Source organism: Bos taurus, chromosome 5 (genome assembly GCF_002263795.3).
Source record: "Bos taurus isolate L1 Dominette 01449 registration number 42190680 breed Hereford chromosome 5, ARS-UCD2.0, whole genome shotgun sequence".
Taxonomy (NCBI): domain Eukaryota; kingdom Metazoa; phylum Chordata; class Mammalia; order Artiodactyla; family Bovidae; genus Bos; species Bos taurus.
Genome location: NC_037332.1, coordinates 65,183,168 through 65,207,838, shown reverse-complemented (window position 1 = coordinate 65,207,838; position 24,671 = coordinate 65,183,168). Strand labels below are relative to the sequence as shown.

Sequence of the window (24,671 nt, the reverse complement as noted above, 5' to 3'; positions counted from 1 at the left end):
CCCTGAATTGAGTCATAAGCAACTTTTATATTTATTTTTCAAAACGCTTGCACTACTTAGAACTAATAGTTATGCTTTTGAGAGGGCACACATAATATATTTCCAATCTGACAAAAAGGGTAGACCACCTGAAGACAAATGCCTACAAAAGAACAGATTTCTATAAATGAGACACAACATATGCATTTTTCATATGATTATGACAGTCCTTTAGAATTAAACGGTTTTGGATACTAGATAGCGAAGGTTTTAAGAAGTCCTTATTTTTAAATTAAAGTTTGGCTCAATGATTTTATATATATATATAAATAAAATTATGTATTATAATTTTTAGTTTTATTATTATATTACTGTTACTATAAAAAATTCAATAATATAGACATGCAACATAAAGTAAAAAGAGGAAGTTCCTCAAAGTGATTTCAAAGCACAGAGAAAAATATATAAAACACCTGACTTGTCAAACACTTGGTATCAGACAGAATAATTAGTGTTTATCTTTTCTTCACCTTGTCCCAGAGTGTCTTTAAGGTAACTATAAATACTATACACATCCAGTCATTTAAATCATGCCCTGGAGGACAATACTGGCTCCATCATTCTGCAGTAATGAAAGCACAACAGCTTCATCCATTTCACCCAGGCTTACCTTATGAGTTCAATAACCGGATCCCAGAGAGCACTGAAGTTTACATACAACATGCCTAATAAATAACGAAGTGGCACCTGCAATCATAGAGAACTAGTTCAGATCAGCATCGAAATGCAAATATCCTGACTTAGGACAACCTGAGGTTTGGAAGGAAGCTTGTGTTTTAAGAAAAAAAACTTCTGGTACCAATTCAGATTTCAGTTACAGTAATTTTCCTCCTCTCCCCAAAATGTCACTGGCTATTCAACAGAAAAGAATCACTAAAGCAAACCTAGTATTCGAACCCACTCCAGATGTTTATGCAGGAAAAATGTATCTGAATAAACAGATTTGACTCATGATTAAACTCATTCCTAACAAACATTGCCATCACCTGACTAGACAAAATGTGAACAGTAACCAGGAAAGTACAGGTGCCTAAGAATCCAGCACAGTACTCTGTGAGTGGCAGCTGAGGCTTCACAAACAGATATGAGTTCTTAAGACTATACATCAAGAATTTAGTTCAGAGGATCTGAAGTCTTCTCAGTCCCTTTTGGAATGACAACCACTGTCACCAGCATCCCTGTGTGCTCAGGAAGCATCATGTAACATAGTAGTTTCACTGTTATTGGGGGGTGGTGCTTGTATCTACTTTAGTAGCAGAACCCTTTTCCAAGTGAAACATAACATAGGACATACAAAACAAGTTAGGAATAGAACTGCTCTGACAGAAAGGGGAATGCCTCCACTGGCCTTCTTCCCAAAGGGATCATGATATATCATCAAGGGTCATGGACAGAAAATGCCTCATAGAAAAGGTAGAGGGCTGACATCCTGCTGCACTGAAAAAATCTGGAGGTGAGTTGCTATTCAGTCGTTACGTTGTGTCCGACTCTGCAACCCCATGAACTGCAGCACATCAGGCTTCCCTGTCCTTCACTATCTCCTGGAGTTTATTCAAACTCATGACCATTGAGTTGGTGATGCCATCCAGCCAAGAGACTCTCAAGAGTCTTCTCCAGCACCACAATTTGAAAGCCTTAATTCTTTGTATCTGGCTGTTAACTGGACATTTCTCCTCCTGCTGCCACCTACTTACTATTTACCCCTGTGTGTGCTTAGTCGCTCAGTTGTGTCCGACTCTTTGAGACCTCATGGACTGTAGCCCACCAGGCTCCTCTGTCTGTGGGGATTCTCCAGGCAAGAATACTGGAGTGGGTTGCCATGCCCTCCTCCAGGGGATCTTCCCAACCCAGGGATCAAACCCAGGTCTCCCACATTGCATGTGGATTCTTTACCATCTGAGCCACCAGGGAAGCTCCCTTATTCTCACATACTATACACACTCAGAAGGGAGGATAATAGAGTATTGTTACTATTGAAAAGGCTGCAGAGTCATTTATCTCAAAACACTGAACAGAGCTGGGAATTTATTTAAAATTTTTTTTTTAATTTCTTTTTTTAAAAAAATTCTCTCCACTTTTCTACTTGGTATACTTCCCTTTTATAAAAAAAGCTAGCGAGGCAGATCTTAAAGTATAAATTAAATAATAAAGTGTTTTACCTCCTGTAATGGCCCATCAGGGACTACAGACTGCACTACATCATGCCTGAGTTTTCTCAAATGAAGAAGCTTCTCTCTGTAATCGTTCACAGTGGCTGGCACGAGTTCTGCCTGGCGCAGTATAGCGAAGACAGACTGATGCTCTGAGAGCCCATCATCCTGAACAACCACAGGAAACCAAGAGGAACGTCAGTGTTTTTATTTTCCAAAAAGAGTATCAAATGTGCACAGAAGTCTGAAAGATAAAAACTGGCATACATTAATGTTTTAAATTAAATAAGTAACACATTTTTGGAGTAAATGATTCTTTCTTCTTCACACTACTTACTTTTTGGTCAGTAATTTATGTTTAAGGTCTAGCACAGGCATGAAAAGTAAAAAAATCTCTAGACTGGCAACATTTGTCAAAATAAAGCAAATGTATATATACTTTTACTATACAATTCTATTTCTAAGTAGAAGTAATTTCTACTTCTGGAAGCAATCATTTGTGTTACTGTACAGATACCTGTGTAAGGATGTATACAGCAGTATTATTGGAAATGATGAAGACTACCAATAACCCACCTAAGCATCCACTGAGAGAGAACTGGTTAAATACAACATTTTAAACCGTGGAGCAGTATTCAAACTTCAAAAGAAATGAGGTAGGGCTGGAGGAACTGATATGGAAAACCCTGTGTGACACCATTTGTTTAAATTATATAAGTATGTACTAAATTATATACATATGTACAAAAGTCTAACAGTCACCAAGTAACTGGATTTTCAGTGATGGCCTTACTGAAGGGATGGGAAAAAGAATTACAATTTTTCTTTCTTCAAATTTTGTGATAGATATTTACATAGTATTTGAATTTTCTGCAAAATTATCATTTTAGGAAAAATAATATCATATTACTTTTTTTTAAAGTTATCCAAAATGAACAGTTAAAATACCTCCATTAATTCCGGAAGCTGAACCTCAAAGTGGTTTAGGATCCTTATTGTCAAAAGTCGAATCTACAGGAATTAAAAGGCATGTTTCAAACTCCAAAGTTGAAATGCAAGAAGAAACTGATAGAGTCAATGAGAGCTAGAGTTAAGTTTCATGGAATTATAAATGATACATCTACCACTTGTCAGAGTAATACATGTTTATTCTATTTTTTATTTCATATTCTAACACCAACCAACACCTTACTCAAATGGTCCATGGGACAATTAATGACCAGACTAGGCTGAGAAGATAACGAAACCAAAAAACCATGCTCATAAAACCATGTTGTTGTTTTGAACTATGACACTATAAGCATCTCTATAATATAAGTGCAAAGATTCTGACTGAACTTCTAATTCCGTTGAAATTAGTGATCCTTATTTATAAATAACATGTTCCGGTATTTCTATATACCTTAAGGAGCAGCAGAATCACCTAGAAGTCTTTGAAAAATCATGTAGATATTTTACTTCAACCCTATGCCTGCTGAATCAGAACTTGGGGCTGTGGGGAGTCAGAATCTATATCTTTAGAAAGCTCCCTAATTAATCCTGCTGTAATCAGCTTGTAGGTCAGTGTTTAGGAATCACGGCTTTAAACAGAAACCACCTCAAAGCAGCATTTTCTGATTAAGGAGCTCGACAACCCCTGGTAATACAAATAAAAACAAAAGATGAGAGGCAGAGAATATACCACAAAACCACAGTACCTTGGATATACCAGTCGAAATGTTTGCTTGTAACTTGGGAAATAATTCCATTAAAGCCTCTTCCGAAAGTGGCCCCCTGCAGCCACATAAGGATAATCTCTGATAATAGAGATCAGCCAACAGCAACACAGACGGCTCCAAAGGAAACGTTCTGCAACGAGATATTTATTAGACCCCAAGTGTGCCACACACCCCAAAGAAGTCAGGCTATACTAAAAACCACAGAAGATTATCACTGACGGAAATATAAGACAGAACAGGTAAAAATTATATGTGGACATTTAGCATCACTTAAGACATGAAGAATCTGAGGCTCAGCAATAGTGAGTCACAAGCTCAAGGACACACAGCCAAGTGGAGGCAGAGATAGGATTATAATACTGTATTGTGACTAAAGTCCAATGCTGTCTTTTCAGCAATAAATGACAATGACATATGAGAGGATATGTAATATTTGTGGGGTGTTTTCCATGTGCTAGGCACTGAGTTATGAGGGAAGAGGTACAGAGCAGGGGCTGCCACACCAGCTCTGGGGTAGGGTAGTCAGCCCATCCCCATCAGAGATGGAACCCCGAATAAACCACTTAACCACTGTGTACTATCCTCCAACAAATATGTATTGAGTGTCTACCATGTACCAGTGACTTTTCCTAGATATAGCAGGAAACCATGGAAAAAGTCCCTTTTTCTAATAGCAGAATGTAGCCCACAAGTAAATAATTAATGACAGTGGTGAGGATGGTGGACAAAAACAAATTGGGGAAAGGAGGCTGGACTGAGAAGACTGGTGTGGGGGAGAGGGGGAGGGTGAGGGGTGGTCACGGAAGGCAGAAACTGAAGAAGTCAAGAAGTGAGCTGCAGGACACCTGGAAGAAAAGCATTCCAGGCACAGGGAACAGCAATGCTAATTCCCAGATAGGTGTGCCTGCCTCTGTGAGCAGAATTGAGGCAGCCACTCCAGCTGGAACAGACAGAACGAGGAGTGATGGGGGATGAGGTCAGAAGCCAGGGCTAAGATTACAGAGCCCCAAGGAACACCGTGAGGACTGTGGACTTCATCCCACGGGAGCTGGATACCGTGAGTGCAGGGTTTCTCAACAGTGGCTCCACTGTCGTGTGGACCAGGGACTTCGTTGTAGGCCCGTCCTGTGCGCTGCAGGACGCTCCTCTACCCACCAGACCCCACTGGCAGCCCCCAGTTGTGACAATCAAAAAGTCTCCAGAATTGCCCCTGGCTAAAATTCAGTGTCAGAGGGTTGTTGGCAAAAGAGTGACATGTACTCTTGCAACTGAAAAGAACTGCTGTTGATGGGTACAAAACGGACAGCAGCAGGGCCAGGATGGAAGCAAGGAACCTTGTTAGGAAGCTAATGTCGTCATCAGATGAGAGATGGTGGTTCCCAACAGGGCAGCAGTGGGTACTGAGCACCTAGGAGTCTGGACTTAATTAAGAACGTTTTTTGGGTTGTGCTGGGTCTTCACTACTGCACGGACTTTTCTCTAGTTGCAGAGAATGGGCTACCCTAGCTGTGGTGCGCAGGCTTCTCATTACGGTGGCTTCTCTTGTGGAGCAACAAGCTCTAGGGCATGCGGGCTTCAGTAATTGCAATTCCCGGGCTCCAGAGCACAGGCTCCAGAGCACAGGCTCAGTAGCTGTGGCTCACGGGCTTAGTTGCTCCACAGCATTTGGGACATCCCCATATCAGGGGATCAAACCTGTGTCTCCTGTATTGGCAGGCGCATTCTTTATCGCTGATCCACCAGGGAAGCCCCTGAATTTATTTAAGAGCTCTAATTCTCCCATATTATAATGTGAACAGTACCTCCAGTTCAGGGAGTTGTGAAGATTGCATTAATTAACATACAGAAAGTACTCAGAAGAGAGACCAGCACAAAATAAAAATACAATAAATGCAATTTGCATAGTTATCACTGCACTCAGGGTTTGATTCAATCTCTAGAAGGGATATACTGCTATTCCTTTTTGAGAATAAAGTGGAGATGAACTAACTCAAGGCTATCGAGCTGGTAAGTAGTAGAGACAAGGTTCAAATCCAGATTGTCGTGGCTGTGAAACCTCTGGCTTAACCAACAACCAGCCCACATCAGCACATAGGCCTCCACCTACAACTTTTACAACTGGAGTTTTCACCGCCACCCTCCAAGCTGATCCATTCCTGTTAGAGGTTTCCAGACCTCCAAGGCTAAGAGCACCTGCCTGGGAGACCAGCTGGCCTTCTGCAGGGGACAGACAAACCCTACTCTGTTATGAGTGCCTTTCTGTTTCAAAACCTCCACAGATGCCTTAAATTCTTCCCACTAAAGAACACAGTGTGAGAACTTTGATGATTTTAAAGAAACTGTGGTTAGGGGGCAACATATGTAATATGATAAGTAGGATGACAGCAAATTCTCTCCTTAAAGGAATTTAAGGCAATTCAATTAACAGTAGAGACAGGGCTGCCTTGCCCAGATTGTATTATTGCAGTAAATCTCCAAACTGGTCTCTTTTATCCTCCTTCAGTCTCTTCTCAATATAGCAGCTGGAGTGATCCTGCTTCAGCCTGAGTCACTCCCCTATCAAAAAAAAAAAAAACAAACCCAGGGCTTTCCCTTTCACTCTGGAGTAAAAGCCCAGGCCCTGCGATGGCCAGAGGTCAAGCTCTGCCCGCCACCTCCACCTCGCCTACTACCACTCCTAGCTCCGCTCAGGGACAGTGGCTCCCTGATGCTCTAGTCAGGCACTTGCATGGAGCCCCAGCGCTCACATCTCCCCCAGGCCCCCAACATCCCCATGGCTTACTCCCTTACTGCTTCTATGATTCTGCTCAAATGCCCCCTTCTTCGTAAGGACTTCCCTAGTTAAAAATCCTATTGTTCCCAACCTCCAGACTCGCCCTATCCCAACTTTACTACTGTCCAACAGGCTACATATTTTAAAATATGTAGTTGACTAGTGTGTTAGCACCATGATGGCAGGGAATTTTGTGTTTCATAGACTGTGTCTCCCAGTGCCCAGAACAGGGTCTGGTATATGAGAAAAGCAGTAACTATTTATTGAATGAAGTAAATGAACAAATATATTTTTAAAAGCATGGAGATAAATTGGATTAGACTCTGGAAACGGAAGCAAACTACAAGAATTTCAAACGGCCTGATCTTTAGAAGTGGTGCTAAGCTGAATGGCTCCCAGTAACGGCCTGTGATACTATAAATTTACATGCACAATACAGTACCTTTTACAAAGATGAATCATCTTTAAAGACTGTATCTGAAATGTTCTTATTTTAACTGAAGTATTTAAATTGATAATAAATTTGCTATGTGAATACAGCTCAGGTAAAAAACAGATCCAAGATTTCACAAACACAGAAGCCTTTATATCTGATTCATCATTAAGCTGTATGGAAGGTATGTCTACTCACAATACTAAGTTCTTCACCCGTTCCACAGGAACCAAACGAAGAAGTTCAGAAGATTCTTCCAAACCTAGCAGAGTATTTACAGCTTGACAAAGAACAAATAAGTTTCCTAAAGGCAGAAAAACAGGAGAGACCACATTATTTATTTCTTTGATACAATAACTATCAGACCCCTCATTTATCTACCACTTGGTATTTATACAGAGCTCCTAAATTAAAGTGAATCTGTGCCTTCTAAAGGATTTTCTGTCAAATGTCAGAATATAACAGAAAGGAACTGAAAGAGGTTTCAAGTCTTTAACTTTCTTAAGAGAAAAACATATTCAGAAATAGAGAGTAAAAATTTATGTTCCCTTCAACTGAGATGAGAAAATTCAATGGTTCTACTGACTGGCATTATCAAAATTAGAACTTTTGAGGAGAACAGACTTAGACTTTCTAAAAGCTAAAAAATTATCTTTGTATAAAACTCAAGTTGATTTCATGACTCCAATTTATAAGAAATCACATATCTAATGGCTACCATCTATAATCCACTCAATTTATGTTAGTTAGATAATCATCTAAATCTAGATCAAAGGTTGGCAAACTATGACCCCCAAGTCAGATTGTGTAGGTAGTCTGGTTTTATATGGAGAAAGCAATGGCAACCCTGGTTTTATATGGGCAACAAAGTGAGAATGCTTTTCCCATTTTTAAAGGGTTGTTTAAAACAACAAATAAACAGAATATGCCACAAAGACTGAAGACTGAACGTGGCCCACAAAAGCTAAAATCTTTACTGTGTGGTCCTTTACACAAAAAAATTGCTGACCTCTGCTCTAGCCTTAGAACAAGGCTATCCAATAGAACCTTCCGCAATGGTAGAAATGCTCTATACATGTGCCAGTGTGTAGCCACAATCCAATATGGCAGTCACTAGCCACACGTGGCTACTGAGCACTGGAAATTCTCTAAACATGTCTGTTTAGTATCTAAATAGATACTAAACACAGAACATAGTACATTAATATTTAAATGAGTGACTACCATATATACAGATTAGGAAAAAAAATACTGAGCTAGAATAAAACAAAATACCTACTTTTATTTATTTTTTAATTGTAGCAAAATTTTAATACTTACCTTCTTTTGATCAAAATGCTTACTTTTAAACTGCTGTTATCAGGGAGTAGGGAGAGATGGACAGGTATACAACAGGAATGGTGTTTGGGACAGGGCAATCTAATTCTCCCTGGATGAGTCGAAGGCCTTCCTAGAGATACTGTGCTGGCATTGTTTTGAAAGCTAAGTAAGAGTTCACTGAATGATGACAGACCTAGAAAGGACTCCAGGCAGAAGGGACACATATGTAAGGGTAGCTGGAGCGGGTACAAGAGAGTGTCTTGCTCAGAATAAGTAAATGCTGAAGGACAAGTGTACACTGGGGCTGGACTGGGCACAGAAGATGCGAAGAAGACACAAGCTGGTACTCGAAGTTGTATCTCATTTCTTTGACAGTAGCATTACTGAATTTACTGAATTTACTCAGGCAAATATTCAGACCATCCTGACCTGATTACGAGGTGGAGCCCTCGTAATTACATCTCAGCCTCTTTCTTCCCTATTTATACTCGGGGGGGTTCTGCCAGAATACAACGACGGTACTATTCTCTGGTACCCATGTGTTTACAGTTCCTCTGGGTGTGCCAGGAAAGACAGACAAGAGAACAAATGGTGACTGTAACTGACCTTTTCCAAAGCTCCCTCTGTCAACAGTCATGAAGAGTGACTCGATGAAGTAGGTGACTAGTGGTATCACCTTCTCTTTCTCCAGGGGCCTGTCCAAGAAGTGGAGGGAAAAACGGAAACACTCAAACTGGCATTCAACAACTTTTTCATGAAATAGCAAAAAAATGACTAATAAATATTTTCATCAGTTTGCTAAAATACTTTTCACAATTTAACACAGTTGATTTTCTCACCTAATATGAGGTAACACAACAAGGGCCGCCCAAGAACATGAAAGGTAAGTAGTATCTTGATTCGGGGGTGACTGAATTATAGATAAAAGATGTTCCAACACTGAGATCTGTTCCTTTCCTTCCTTGGATTTTGTCTTCTTCTGCCTTATATAGGATCTGAAAGAAGAAAAGATGAATATTTAAAATAAGAAAGGAGATAATTGCTTTTGCCCTCTGAAATTCAAAATAAAATTGGTTCCTCCACTGATACTATGTATAAAATAGACAACTAGTGAGAACCTACTGTATAGCATAAGGAACTCTACTCAGTGTTCTGTGGTGACCTAATTAGGAAGGAAATCCAAAAAAGAGGGAATATATGTATACATACAGCTGATTCACTTTGCTGTACAATAGAAACTAACAACATTGTGAAACAACTATACTTCAATTAAATTAATTTTTAAAAATTGGTTCCTTTCCATGTGTGGAGATTAGCAGAGAGGAGGAAATTGGTGCTGATGGTTGAATACAAATAACTAAACAAATGTGACTCATTTACTGATTTTCAGTGACAAGGTTTTTTTCAAATCCATTGGTTCTGCTTTCTTTTTCTATTTTAATTTGCTTCATAACTTGCAAAGCAAGTCTCTTCCAGTTTTAGGTATTATTTCTGAATTTGAACTACTGATGGACAAAGTGTTTAAGGTAATTTATTGGCATGAACTGACTTCTTCCATCGCCCCCTTTCCTTTTTATCATGATAAAATGATTAAGGGGCTTCCCTGGTGGCTCAGACCGTATTAGAAGTTACTTCCTCTGCTGCTTTAATCTGGTAACTGTTTACTCAATGATATTTTCTGACATGACACTCAGTTTTAGGTACCTGTTATTTTGGCAGTATTTTTGTTTACCAATGAACTCTACCTCAGTCTTATTTCAAAGACAGAATCTAACAGAAAGGAAAGTCAAAGAAACAATAAATAAAATGATCTGCTATTATAATTTATCCTTCCATGACCAGTCTGGTAAACTTGTTATGAAATTGAAGTAGAATATCAGGTTTTTATTCCTACACCCTTTTATCATTAAAGTTAATGAAAAAGTTGCACTCTGTTTTGTTTCATACTTATCAGGATACTGAATGCTTGGAAACTACGATAGATAAAAACCAAGTTAATTTTATTGGTAATTTCTAAAAGTTGTTTTAGAACTTGTTTATACAGTCTTTCTAGTACTAACCATGACTCAATAATCTGCAAAAAATCTTACAAATAAAAAAAAATGAGATGCTTTATAAAGGTTAAGTCATTAGTTGCTATGTCATCCCCCTGCTTTATCACACCTGCCAGTGAGCTCCTCCAATAAAATCCATAATTCTTACCTCATCCTGTGAGGCCTTGGGTGATCTGACCCTTGTCTCCTTCTCTCATTTCCTCTAATTCCACTCTCTTCCTTTCTCGATGCTCTTTACCTGCACAGGCTTTCCTTTAGTTCCTCAAACATACAGGCTTATTCCCATCCTACGGTCTTTGCAGGAACTCTCTTCTCTGTCTGGAAAACCTTTCACCCAGCCTTTCTCTGCCAGGCTGGATCCTTTTACCATTACAATTGGACCAAAGGTCCCCTCTCCAGACAGGACTAGTGCTGTTCTCTATCTACTCTCTCTCGACACCCTGTTTTACTTTTTCTTTTATCACTATCTAAAATTATCCTGTTTATTTACCTGTCTCACAAGCTTGCCCCACTGAGAGTATCATTTCCTCCAAAGAAGCCCTTTTTCATTATTATATCCCAGTGCCTCGAACAGTACCTGATATGATAAGTATTTGTCAAATGACAGAATACATTTATCTTCTGAAGACTCTTTTCACATCTATTATCTTCTTTAATTTCCACTATAAATTTGTGGATGAAGTGTGACCAGGAATATTCAGACAAAGACAAGTTATTCTACAGGGTGACAGAAATTTTCTTAGTGATGGAAGTTTTCTTACAGAAAGAAAACACAGAACCTGTGGCACTTGCATTAAGTTAATATGCTTCCATTTATTAGGAATGATAATTTCTACTTGAAAAAAGAGTAAGCAAAATCCTTTCAAATACCTACATAAACTTTGCTTTAACTTCCAAAGAGTATCTATCATTTTTAATAAAACCGAAAAAGTAATCCACAGCCCTATTAACAATTCAAACAATGCAAAAGTGTATAATCTAAAAGCTAATAATCACATCTTTCTTCCTCTTACCATCCTTCTGATGTAAATAAAGGTAACAGTTTTGTGTATCTTTAGGGAGTTGTCAAATCTCCCCAAACTGACCTTTAGATTTAATATAATTCAAAACAAAATCCCAGCAAGGATTTTTTTGTAGACAAGTTTCTTCTAAAATTTATACAGAAGAAGAAAGGACCAGGAATAGATGAAGCAATTTTGAAAACAAAGAACACAGTGGAAGGATTTAAGATTTCCTGATTCATTTTATTGTAGTAATAAGACAGTGTGGCATCAGAGGAGAAGAGACACATAGATCAATGGAACAGAAGAGACAGCCAGAAAGTCCCACACATTAATGTCCAGCTGATTTTTGACACAGATGCAAAAGAGATTCAATGAGAAAGAAGAGCCTTTTCAACAAATGTTGCCAGAGCAGTGGACATTTAGAGGCAAAAAAGGAAACTTGATCTAAACTTCACACCTTATATAAAAACTAACTCAAAATGGATCATGGACTTAAATGTAAAACATAAAATAGGATTTTAAGAAAAATAGGAGGAAGTACTTAAGAACTACAGCTAGGAAAAAAGTTGTCAGACTCGACATCAAAAGCATTATCCATAAAAGGAAAAGCTGATAAACTGGACCTCGTCAAAATTTAAAACATCTGATCTGTGAAAAATCTTAAATGAAGGAAGATAAGCTACAGACTAGGAGAAAATACTTGCAAAGCAGGTGAAAGGATTTATATCCAAATATATAAGCATTCTTGAAACTCAACAATAAAGAAACAATCACAATCAAGTTAGAAGATGGATCAAGGAAATGAACATATATGTCACTAAAGATGATATGCAGATGGCAAATAAGCATATCAATATCCTTAGCCACTAGGGAAATGCAAATTAAAACTATCATGTAGATATCACTACATCCTACAGAACTGGAAAAACCAAAAAATCAGTGATAATATCAAACGTTGGTGAGGATGCAGAGAAACTGGATCACCTATACTTCTGGCAGGAATGTAAAACAGCACTCAGTTCAGTTCAGTCGCTCAGTCGTGTCCAATTCTTTGCGACCCCATGAACTGCAGCATGCCAGGCCTCCCTGTCCATCACCAACTCCCGGAGTTTATTCAAACTCACAAAACGGCACTACCACTCTGCAAAACTATTTGACAGCTTATCAACCTGAACATGCCCTTATCATATAATCCAACAAGTCTGCTTTTAGGCATTTACCTCAGAGAAATGGAAAGCTATGTACATGAATGTTAATAAGAGCATTATTCATAATAGCCAAAAACTAGGAATAGCATAAATATCTTTCAACAAGTGAATGACTAAACAGACTGCTCCATCCATTACCTTGGAACACTACTCAGGAGCAACACACAGAAATATATTCAAAATAAAAAAGAACGGGTTACTGATGCACACAACTCAGATGGGTCTCAAGGGAATTATGTTGTGTGAAAAAGTCAATCTCCAACGCTGTACAGTATAATTTCATGTATATAATATTCTTGAAATGACAAAAGTGTAAAAACAGAGTGTAAGATTAGTAGTTGCCAAGAGTTAGGGTTGGAATGCAGAGCCGCAGGGTGACTATGGCTACTGAAAGTAGCACCAGAGATCCTTGCAGTGATGGAATAGCTCTGTATCTTGACTCTGGTGGTGGTTGTGAATAGACATGAGATAAAACTGCACAGAACTATATACCCATATACATTTACACACAGAGATGAGTGATGTAAAACTGGTAAATCTGAATAAGGTTGGTGGATTGTACTGATGTCAATTTTCTTGTTGTGATATTGAAATAAGTTTCTGTAAGATGTTGCCACCGGGGGGAAACTACAGGAAAAGTACATGGAACCTCTCTGTTCTATTTATTATGACCACATGTGAATATACAATTGTTTTAAAATAAAAGGTTAAGAAAATTAATAGTGACTTCTTTTTTCCACTTACCACCTTCCTGAAGTTAACAACTTAACCTGTTTTTGTACCATTCCACGTGTTCCTATGCTTATATATACTTTCGATTTTAACTTTGCAAAATGTGATGGTATTAGACGTACTCTCCTACAACTTATTTTTTTCACCTAACAATATATCACAGACATTTTTCCAGTTAATACATGTAGATTTTCAGATTTTACAATATTTTGAATGCATTATTTTTAAATGTAACCCTACCAAGAATATAGGAAATTAGGACTTTAGAACTTACCCTACTGTCTGCTGGGAGAAAAGCAGAGGGTACTTCTCAATCGCCATGGAGCCAGTGGTAGGAGGTGCTGCTTTGTTAAGAATGAGCTTGGCCAAAATGGCCAGAGCTTCATCTCTGACTGCAGCATCATTCGTCAGGAAGCAATTCTCAATATACAAGAGAAAGCTGGGTAGGAAAAGCTAAAAATAAACAAGAAAATCACACTTATTAACAGACATAAATTTCAGAACACCTAATGAAGAGATTATTCTAACACTTCCACAAAGAAAAAAAGATCATAAACAAAGATACCAGACCTCTCCAGAGGAGCAAAGGATGCAAGAAGACAATGGAGCAAGGCCTGAAAAACTGAGGAAGAATGAAAGAATCTAAAATGCTATACCTGGGGTACTGGAGGTATAGAGCGAGGAGATAGAGTGAGGAGACAAGACACTTTCAGATGTACTAAAGCTCAAAATTTTACTACCGTTCACCTTTTCTCAGGAACCTCTGGAGAATGTGTTTCATCAAAATAAGAAAGTGAACTACAACGTAAGAAAGCAAGCTATAGCAAGAGAAAGACATGGGACCCAGGAAACAGGCAAGTCCCAGTATGGCATCTGTGCAGTGCGCAGAGAAAGCAACCCGTTCAGAGTTAAATGGTTCTGGCAAGACTGTCTCCAGAAGAGAAAAGATCTGTTCAATGATCTGCTAATTTGCTGTGTGGAAGGCATTCTACGAGGCTCCTGGAAGGCTCGTTGATGAACAGTTTTAAAGAAGCAATTTCCAGTCTTTAAAGAATGAGGCAATTGGAAAAAATGAAAGGGTACACAAAAAAGGAAATGTAAATATAAAATATTCCTTGCTTATAAGGAGTACTCTCAGCCAAAATTTGTGATGTTAACTCTCTATTGAGAAAAGTAGTATAAAAGAATAGAATCCACCTACTCAGGAGGAAGCCTACAGATAAGGACTAAAATTAATGTGTCAATAAAAAGCAGTATATTCAGATGATTTAAAAATATAAAGTAAATACTAGAAAAAAAAATAGCTAAAAAAAAAAAATCATTAGGTGCGCTTGTTCCTGGTGAGGAAGATGGGGGTGGGAATTTTTAGCCCTGTGTGACCTTTCAAACTACATGCATAGGATACTCTGATAAAAATAAGTTATTAAAAAGAAGACCAAAAGGAACAGGGGAGAAGGAAAAGATGCCGCTGGCAAGGAAATCAGAGGGCTATAAAGGGTCCTCACTGGGCAGGAAAGAACAGAGCTAGGACATGTCTAAAGAAGCGGGGTTTTTTTTTTTTTGGAGACAACCAAAAAATATATATTATTAAAGACCAAAGGGGAAAATGAGAGAAGAGATAGATTTCTATGAAGTACATATTAGGACCACCAGTTTTAAGGAGTAGCAAATGTTTGATGCAGGTGAGGGGAAGAGATAAGCTCAGGATTTGATGACACAGTGTTTTATAACTTCCTAAGTGAAAAGTGTGAAAGTGTTTGTCACTCAGTTGTGTCCAACTCTTTGCGACCCCAAGGACTATAGCAAGCCAGGCTCTTCTGTCCATGGGATTCTCCAGGCTACCAGAGTGGGTAGCCATTTCCTTCTCCAGGGGATCTTCCCAACCCAGGGACTGAACACAGGCCTTCCACACTACAGGTAGATTCTTTACCTTCTGGGCCACCACTACAGGCTATAACTTCCTAAAAGATTACTAAAACCAAATTGGTTACCTATTATAATTTAAAATGCTTAGCATGTGGAATAAAGTTTCACATGTGACTTAGAACTGGAATATAATTGTTTCAAAAAAAAAAGGAATTAAAAACATCAAATCCTTTCCTATTCCTTTCAAAAAACAAAAATCACAGGATTTTTAAAATTGATCATTTCATCATGACGGAGTCAAATCCAAGACTTAATAATCTCACTCACCTGCTCAAACTGCTTCATAGTAAACATGACTTCTGAAAAATCCAAAATTAAGTGTCTTTCAAAGCTGCTTTCAAAAACCTGTGGCAAAGAATACTAATGTAAGTACAAAGAGAGTACTCTCCCATTCCTGAAAATAAAAACATCCCAAATCTTCAAGTCCTCTAGCTTGCAAGGAGTAAGTAGTGGGATGCTCAATCCAAGTTAAAGTAGTCATGGGAAGCAAAAAGAACTGGCCTGCTGAATCTGCCACTGCCAGGTATGAGCCCAGGCACTGGGCCCCCCCTACACAGAAAAGAAACGACTAACCAGCATTCCAAGTGCTCAGCCTTCTCCAAAGGGACTTACAGATTCGAAGGGCACTGTACTTCCAGTGATTAACACAGGTGCTCTGCCTAAGACTTGCTCATTCTTTCCCAGCTACGCAGCAACATAAAAGGGCAAGCAACACTTTATACCTTCTTTGTAACTTTCCACTGCTGTCCTACAAAGAACCTAACTGATTTTTACTTTCAGTCCCACCTCCCTCCAATTCATTTTCTTAACTCACTAAGATGCCAATCTCATTCAATTATTTCCCTGCTTATCGTTTCTCCAGGACCCTCCACTACTTGCAGAGGAAAAAAATCCAACCTAATTTTTCAAAGCCAAGCAGAGCCTTACTGATAGATATCACACTTCCTGTTCCCACAGCCCAGATGGCATAGATTTTTGAACACATCTTTGTTCTTCTCTCTCCTAGAGTTTTTAATCCCTCCTCTGACTGGCAGACTGATATTTAACCTTCAAGGACTACCCAAAATATAAGTCCGTTGAAAAGCATTTACTGTTCCACAATCCCAGACAGAATTGACCTTTACGTTTCATTTCAGTTCAGTTGCTCAGTCGTGTCCGACTCTTTGCAACCCCATGAATCGCAGCACACCAGGCCTCCTGTCCATCACCAACTCCCGGAGTTCAATGTGACACAAATGTTGACAGACTGATTCAACAGATTTTAACTATATACTACCAGGACCCCACCTCCCTAAAAAAAATCACAGGGGAAAAAAAACCAAACACTGTCCATCCTACCATATCTAGTCCATAGCCTGCACTTGGTTAAGTAAATATTTGTTCAGGTGAATATTTGCTGAGCAGATTTAGCTTTTATCACATTTGTTTTATTTCCAATACAGCATGTGATTCACATCTCCTTAACAAGATTATAAATTCCCTGAAGGCAGAGCCTTTGCCAGGCTTCACTGGTATTCCCCTGAAGGCTTACTCAATGCTAAACATATTAACTACTTGATTAATATTTGCTGAAGTAAATTACTTTTTCTATGGTTTCTCTGATGAGGGTCTCTGGCAAGGAAACATTTTCGCCTAGGATCAAAGCAGAAACTACACCCAAGAGCGTCTCCCGGCAAGATGTAGAGAGATGGGCTGTCTGTAATGTTTGAGACAAGACCTGTAAAACAAAAGGGAAAACAATGCACACTTAGCAGTCAGCTTCTAACAAACATGCTCTAAGCAAACTAAGTTGGGAACTTACTTTACAAACATCAACAGGTTTGGTTATCTTTGATCCATTTCCATGTTTTACAAGTATCAGGTATGTTTCTAACAACCTTTTAATCTGTTCAGAACTTTCACCACAATTAGTTTCCGTTACTTTTGTATGTAGATCCAGGAGTGATTCCTGCAAACAAAGAATTTAAGAGAGAAAAACTATCAACTATCAAACTCATCTGTTAATGAAAATATTATGTGAAGCCACTCAAATTTTCACATTTTTTTGCTTTGAAAGAAAAAGACACCTTTATTGGGAGCCACTAATGATAACTACGAACGTTACTCCCATCCAAGTACTAACCAGGGCTGATCTTGCTTAGCTTCTGAGATCAGATGAGATTGGGTGAGTTCAGGGTGGTGTCGCCATAGACATAACCACAAACGTTTCTGAGTGCACTGTTTCAAGTTCTTAACAAGTATGTCCTCACCATCCTCACAGGTAGAGAATACTATACTCTTAGTTACCAGATGAAAAGACTGAGGACTAGACACTTAAATAAGTTTCCTAAGTCACAGGAGCAGTAAGTGAAAAAGCCAGTATGCAAAGAGGCCATCTGGCTCCAAAGCCTCTGCTCTTATCCACTATGCTCTACTGCACGCATCTCAAGATACTGAAAGCAAGTAAAAATATTAGTACAAGGGGTAGATGGAAGGAAAATCCTAGTTAGTGTGTAAAATTATAAAAACAATTATAAAATATAATCTCCAGCAGAAGAAGGAGATTCTAAGCTAAGAACAACAGCAATCAACTCTTGGACTCCTAGTTACACACAAATACTTAAAAACCACAACTCACTTGCAAACATTCAAAGAATATTCCAAAATGTTCCTTGTAGATATAGAGTGCAGTGGATTTGACCATGTTTTTGAGTGTTTCTCCAACTAAAATCCATGGAAGTTGAGCTTCTGTTTCTGTAACTGGTCCGAGCTTTTGCAAAATTAGTTTTATTGCCTGTGGAAATCCAAGAGTCATGAAAATGAATATGTGTACTCTTAGTCTCAAGTATTTCACTGTTATTTCCACTCTTGATTATTCTCCACTCTGATCAAGCTATCTTAAAATCTGATTCAGGATTATCAAGGATATGACAGTTTTGGTGGTTAACTATGTGTCCCAAAAGAATTTCAAAACTAGGATTAGGAATTTTATCATACAACTGCCCACCTCCATCACCCTCGCTCACTGATCAATTTATGTTACCTTCCAGCATGCAGGATGAAAAACAGAGCAGTGATTTTTTAACATGAGAAATACCTAATAACCCAGGGCCTATATTAAGTAAGCACTGCTTTTAAAGCCCTAATGCTCCCCAAATGTTTTCTATTTACTCTACGTAATCCTCTCTCTGAATCACCTGTGTATATCTCATCCATTTCCTTTTTAATCCTTTTCACAAAGACTCAAGGAACTCCTCTAGGTTATTTACCTTCTCTGTGCAAGAGTGAAACATATTTCTAACTCCTTTGCACATTTCAAAGAGCAACTGTCCAACGCCTTCTACTTTTTCTGGATGTTCATCAAGATCAAGAAACATTAAATTGAAAAGTGCATTTTTATCAGAAACCTAAAACACAAAATGCAAACAGAAAACTGCATTTACAACATAAACATATCCAAAAGAATTATTATTATTTGCTATTCTACAGATTTATATTTAAATGTAATAAGTAAAAAAATTCTGAAAAGAAAAGACACTTGCAATGATTTCAAACTACTGCGAGAGTACAGTAACATTTGTAATGTTACACAGGAGTGATTAATTCATTGGTATAATATGAAGGTATGTACCAAGAAAAACTATGTAAGGCAACATTCTATCTTTTATGAGTATAAAAGAAATTTAATAGCAATGATTTTATTATAAAAACTCTTATAAAAACAAAAACAAATGACACTATACAATCAGTTGCTTATAGGAAACTATTATAAAAATCCCTGTTAATCTCACTGTTCATGTATAGACTGACATGAATTAGAGAATGTATATACACCAAATAACAACAAAAGAAACAACCAAATTATTTCACATTAGTAAGCAAAAACAACCTTATGATGAGATAACCTCAAAACAGTAACAGGTTTCCATTTACATATATATATGTCAGTCCATAATAACCATATTGTAAAAGATATTGCCTTCTGTTCATCAGATTCTTGAGGATTAATGAGCAATAAACATACAATTATCAAACTAACCTTTCTCATCAAAAAAGTAAAGCTTTCAGCAGCAAAATTTCTTATATGTAGCTTTTTATGAGCCAGAAGTGTACTATACATGCTATAAATGAGAAAATAAGACATTTAATTAATCATTTAATAAAGATGTATTAATAGTACATGTCAATTATGTTCTTAATACTATGCAAGGAATGCAAGGAAGGTATAATAAAATAAGCAGTTTAAAATCTCATTTGATTACATGACACTCACATGTCAAATGGAGACTGAAGGTAACAGACATTAAAAGTTCTAGGATTGGTTGTTGTCAGTATCAATAAAAACTGCCTGGACTTCCCTGGTGGTGTAGGGGATGAAGAATCTGCCTGCCAAAGTAGGGACATGGGTTCCATTCCCGATCCGGGAAGATTCCACGTGCTACGGAGCAACTTAGCCCCCGTGCCGCAACTACTGAAGCCCACGCACCTAGAGCCTGTGCTCCCACGCACTGAACCTAGAGAGCAGCGCCTGTTTGCCACAACTGGAGAAAGCCTGTGTGCAGTAACAAAGGTCCAGTGTGGCCAAAAACTAAACAAATAAAAACTTCCCTTGACCAAAAGACAAAAACTTAACACAACTTAAACGCTAAAAACTATCATTGTAGAAGAGGATCACTCTTCTGAGGGGCTTCGAGCACACAGTTGTTTCCACAGAGGAAATCTCATGTTCGACAAGTGCATATTGCTTTTGCTCTCAAAGCTGACACAGATGGCGAACAGGACTGACCGTAGAAGGGCATGAGAAATCTTTTGGAGATGATGGAAACATTCTTAAACTGGATTGTGGTGATCGTTGCATAACTTTATAAATTTACTAAATAGCACTGAATTATATACAAAATAAAATTTTAAAGCAAAAAAAAAAAAAAAAAGAAGAAAAAAAGAAAAACCTATATGAGAGAAAAGGATTACCTGTATATATTGGACATGTCTTTCACCATCAGTCTCCAAAGGTACTTGTACAGATATGACAGAGAGGTGAAAGCCCATTCTAACAACTCCGTGTCCTGAGTCTCCAGGATTGAGGTGATGGTCAGAAAAAAATCCTGAAAATGGGGATAGAAGTCTGTCTGCAGATCTCGTGCCAACTGTACAACCAAACTGGATGAAAAAAATAAAGGAGGTAACTGATTCTGAGACATGAAGATCAAAAACCGAACACTACAAATCTAGTTCACAAATGAAAACCAATCGCCTACGATGAAAGGATTAATTGAACCTTCTAAACCAAGTCTCAAGAGAAGTATAAAATTTTTCATGTTTTAAGAGTTGAGCAAAGAAATCAGGCTACAGCAAGAAGATACATTCTATCACAAGTTACGGTCAATCATTCCAAAACTGTAAAAAATGAGGTTCTTATAAAAGTAGAGAAAGCAAAACAGTATATATCCCTAAGATTCTGCTTTACAGTAATGTACCAATATTTTAATCTAACAACAATAAAAAAAGGTAAATTCTTGCTTCTACATTACAAACACCAGATCTAAAGCACATGTAGCTATAAAGCAACCTTTCTTAAAATTCAGATAAATGTTGTCACCTTTTTCTCAACATGCTACTTACTCCAAAAGGGGTTGATAGGCATAACTGTTCTTGATTTGCAGGTGAGTCTTCAAACTCTGAACTATCTCATTTTGATGATACACCAGCTGATTGAATGACTGGCATTTGTCAATAACTTCTTTGTAAAATTTCCCTGGGTAGGGGGAAAAAAAAAGTTCTACTTTTCTATCACACCACTCTTTAGCTGTTTTGACCATATTCAGTGCAAATGACAGGTGAATAAAATAGAAACAAAACAGAAAATACCAAAGTGTTCCGTCAGGTTCAATTCTCTCCACTTCAGCAGACCCTCAAAAAAGTAGGTTTCAACTTCCTGCCAAGATTAAAGCAGTCCATCAATCAGACAACTCAAAGAAAAACTATAATCAAGGTAAATAAGAATAAAGATACATTAATATTTTAAGACAATGATGATAGACAAGAGTTGAAAAACTCTTCTTAGTTTTTTTTTAGCAAAGGGCATTAACTAACACACCTTAAAAAGCAATCAGGTATATAATATGGGCAGCAGATTTAAACATATGCAATAGTCACATTTAAAAAAAAACTTTTTATTTTTCTCACAATTTTAGGCCAAGAAAAATGTTGACTCTTACAGTTCTTTCATTCTGCTTTTCGAAATATGAATTGCTACACTCTTACAGAGAAGTAATCTGGCATTTCTATTAAAATTAAAAACAGGTCTGTCCTTTGACCCAGCGCTTCCATTTTTGGAGATATTCTTATAAAATTTGTGAATATATAAGTATAAAGATGCTCATTCAGCTTTATTGTGTGTGTGGGGGAATATAAAAAAGCCTAAATATCCAACAATAGGAAAATGGTTGGCATATACCTTATGGTCTACACATAAGATGATATACCATGTGTCTATCAAAAAAAATTATATCTATTACTGAATTAGAAGGATGTTGACAGTATTTTTTCAAAGTGAGAAAAGCAGGTTTTATAGTGAGGAATATGGTAGGAACCAATTTTTCTTAAGAGAAAAAAAACAAAAACAAAAAACCTCTTTAAGTGTTTGCACATATTTATATGAAACTAAAGTTCTTACTTAGATGACTACCAAATCATCAAAAATGGTTGCCCTGACTCCAGTCATGCTCTTTCCTCCACATTAAAGCCAAAGAGATTTAAAACGTACACTTGGATCATGTCACACACTCCCCTGCCTTATAATCCTAGAATGATTTCCCACAGCTTCAGGATAAATTCAAACTTAGCTGGATATGAAGTTTTTCATGGTCCTTGATTATCTCTTCAGCATTATCTTTCACCAGCTACCCCTTTCACCCATTCACAGTTACCATCAACACAAACATCCCACATCCAATTATAAGCGCACCAAAATGCTTTGCAGGTTCTTGAATGTGACATGCTCTCTTTAGCCTCTATTCCTTTACAAAGGTTTCTTCGTCAGCCTGAATCAGCCTTTCCTGCTTTCTTTGCCACGCTAAAACCCACAGAAACAAGACTCAATTCACGTAACACTTTGCCTACTTAACCTTTTTTGACACCTCACTTTACACCCCCAACGAATCTTGGTTAGGCTCCCTTCACTGTGAGCTCCCAAAGCATTATGTGCCTACCTAGATAACATCATTTAGCTGAACTCACATATTGGTAACACTGAATTCACATATTAGAGACAAGGCATTCAAAGTGACAGTGAGCAGAGCCTGACTAGAGTCAAGCGAAAAACTGTAAAAACTGAGGTTGAATCCCAAGTTGATGGCATGTTATAAAAATGTTGGTAGAGAAATGATGCAGTGATTTTTGAATACAGTTATGGCTGAATTACAGCATGGTCAGAAACGGAAAAAAGTTATATGGTCAAGCCCCCCTTTTTTTAAATAAAGGAGGAAACTAAGCCCTAGTAAAGTAACTTGCTCAAAATCGCTTTATTTATTTTTTAATTTAATTTTATTTTTAAACTTTATAATATTGTATTAGTTTTGCCAAATATTGAAATGAATCTGCCACAGGTATACATGTGTTCCCCATCCTGAACCCTCCTCCCTCCCCATACCATCCCTCTGGGTCGTCCCAGTGCACCAGCCTCAAGCATCCAGTATCGTGCATCGAACCTGGACTGGCAACTCGTAAAATCTCTTTAAAACTGTAGTTTCAGGAATACAGATCTGCAGCAGGGCTCAGAATGCATAAGGGAAGGGAGAGACTGGAGTCAGAGGCCACCTGAGAATCCAGTCAATTTCCTAACATCATCCAATAGAACTTTTGCAATGATGGAAAATGTTCCATATCTGCATTTGGTCAACATGGTAGCAACTCGCCACATACAGGACTGAGCACTAGAATTTTTTATTTAATTCTATCTAATCTGTCAAGTGTGGCTACTGTTTGAGACAGCACAGGTCTAATGCATTTCACGTTCATAAAAGAATGGCTTGAGAAATAATTCACGTCTCAGACTGAAAAACCAACTATGAGTACTTGAAGATCAGCTAATTTAACATTCTCTTACCTCGTCATAGCTTGCAGTTCTATCAATCCGGTGAATAATGTCGATATTCACATTCCCCAGTCGCTCAGCAAATGTAAGAAACTGAAGAGGAGGAGTATATTTAAAATACATTATCATTTTATACGTTTCACATCTTGAAATATCTGTTTTAGTGCTATATAATCATATGTTGACAATTTCCTTGTGAAAGTATAAAGTTTAAAGCTTCCATATGCCGCCTCATGTTCTATCATTAGAAATGATGATACGCTTCACTTTCAATTTCAGACGTGTATTTTCAATCAATCATAAAATGTATAACTGAGTTTTACAACTAGAAGTAGACATCACTGATGAATCACAAAAGACAACTTTAAACAAACTGAACGGGCGTTAAACAAATGCACTGCACTACTATAGGAAGAAAATGAAATATTTCTATGAGTGTATTTGCAAAATGTTTAAAATCAAATTCCCCGGCTAGACTGTGTTAAAAGACAGCAATGTAGCCTCGCTAGATCTACTGCTAGGTTTCATTCATACCCTGCTGCAAGCACAGAATCTGGCGAAGTCGTTTCACCAACTGTATTTTTAAATATACACAGACCTACGGTTGTGGAGGAACAAAGAAACCCTCAAGAAACAAACAGAAAGCGGTGTTATCAGCCAGAAGCTGTAAGTCACTTACCTCCTCCACCGACCCGCCTCCCCAATTCGGTCTTCAAGGATAAAAGAGCAAAAATAAATTCCTAACCCGTTAGTCTGTGATACTGAATTTAATTCTGGTCTGAAAGGACCTCTCAAGCAGGCCAGACCCCACAAACCATAGCGGAAATCTGGAGTTCGGGTTTCCTTCCCCATCCCATTATTTACTACGCCAGGAGAGAGGAAGGCTCGTTTGCCAGAGCCTCCGGACAGGAGACTCCCGCTCGGTCCGGAGCACGGTACTCCTAGAATCCCGCTCAGAATCAGGCCCCCCGGCAAGTTCCCTCGCTCACCCGGTACGTGTTCTCGGTCTTGTGGGAAACCGGCTTTGGCTTCATGGCTGCAGAGGGGCAGCGGCCCGCGAAGATCTCGGGAAGGGTCGAAGGGATGCTACAGGCTGTAGAGAAGGAAAAGTGGTTCACACACTTGCACTCCCACGTACTTAGACTATCTCACGTGCGGCTTGAGTTAGTGGGGGCCGCCATATTGGAAACGGGGAGGAGCCTGGGCGGATCACGTGAACGGAAGTAGCGGACGGAGCAGG

The 24,671-nt window shown here is 38.2% G+C and overlaps 1 protein-coding gene across 2 annotated transcripts in view; it reads right to left on the bottom strand.

The window, feature by feature from the left end:
* UTP20 (UTP20 small subunit processome component) overlaps positions 1 to 24,637 on the bottom strand; it is an 86,219-nt gene extending 61,582 nt beyond the window's left edge. The window contains exons 1-19 of one of the 2 annotated variants that reach the window (XM_010805264.4): positions 24,421 to 24,637; positions 23,444 to 23,524; positions 21,205 to 21,271; positions 20,959 to 21,091; positions 20,308 to 20,496; positions 19,376 to 19,457; positions 18,606 to 18,743; positions 17,975 to 18,130; positions 17,159 to 17,305; positions 16,940 to 17,074; positions 15,625 to 15,702; positions 13,706 to 13,884; positions 9,273 to 9,428; positions 9,040 to 9,128; positions 7,312 to 7,417; positions 3,887 to 4,037; positions 3,138 to 3,200; positions 2,199 to 2,357; positions 650 to 726 (exon numbers count right to left, since the gene is read on the bottom strand). In XM_010805264.4, coding sequence (XP_010803566.1) covers positions 650 to 726; positions 2,199 to 2,357; positions 3,138 to 3,200; positions 3,887 to 4,037; positions 7,312 to 7,417; positions 9,040 to 9,128; positions 9,273 to 9,428; positions 13,706 to 13,884; positions 15,625 to 15,702; positions 16,940 to 17,074; positions 17,159 to 17,305; positions 17,975 to 18,130; positions 18,606 to 18,743; positions 19,376 to 19,457; positions 20,308 to 20,496; positions 20,959 to 21,091; positions 21,205 to 21,271; positions 23,444 to 23,524; positions 24,421 to 24,465 — 2,231 coding nt within the window. In that variant the 5' untranslated portion in view covers positions 24,466 to 24,637. Of the gene's footprint in view, positions 1 to 649; positions 727 to 2,198; positions 2,358 to 3,137; positions 3,201 to 3,886; positions 4,038 to 7,311; positions 7,418 to 9,039; positions 9,129 to 9,272; positions 9,429 to 13,705; positions 13,885 to 15,624; positions 15,703 to 16,939; positions 17,075 to 17,158; positions 17,306 to 17,974; positions 18,131 to 18,605; positions 18,744 to 19,375; positions 19,458 to 20,307; positions 20,497 to 20,958; positions 21,092 to 21,204; positions 21,272 to 23,443; positions 23,525 to 24,420 lie in introns of those variants that run through there. The other variant, XM_059886972.1, reaches the window with a different exon arrangement.
* Between the last annotated feature and the right edge of the window lie 34 nt (positions 24,638 to 24,671).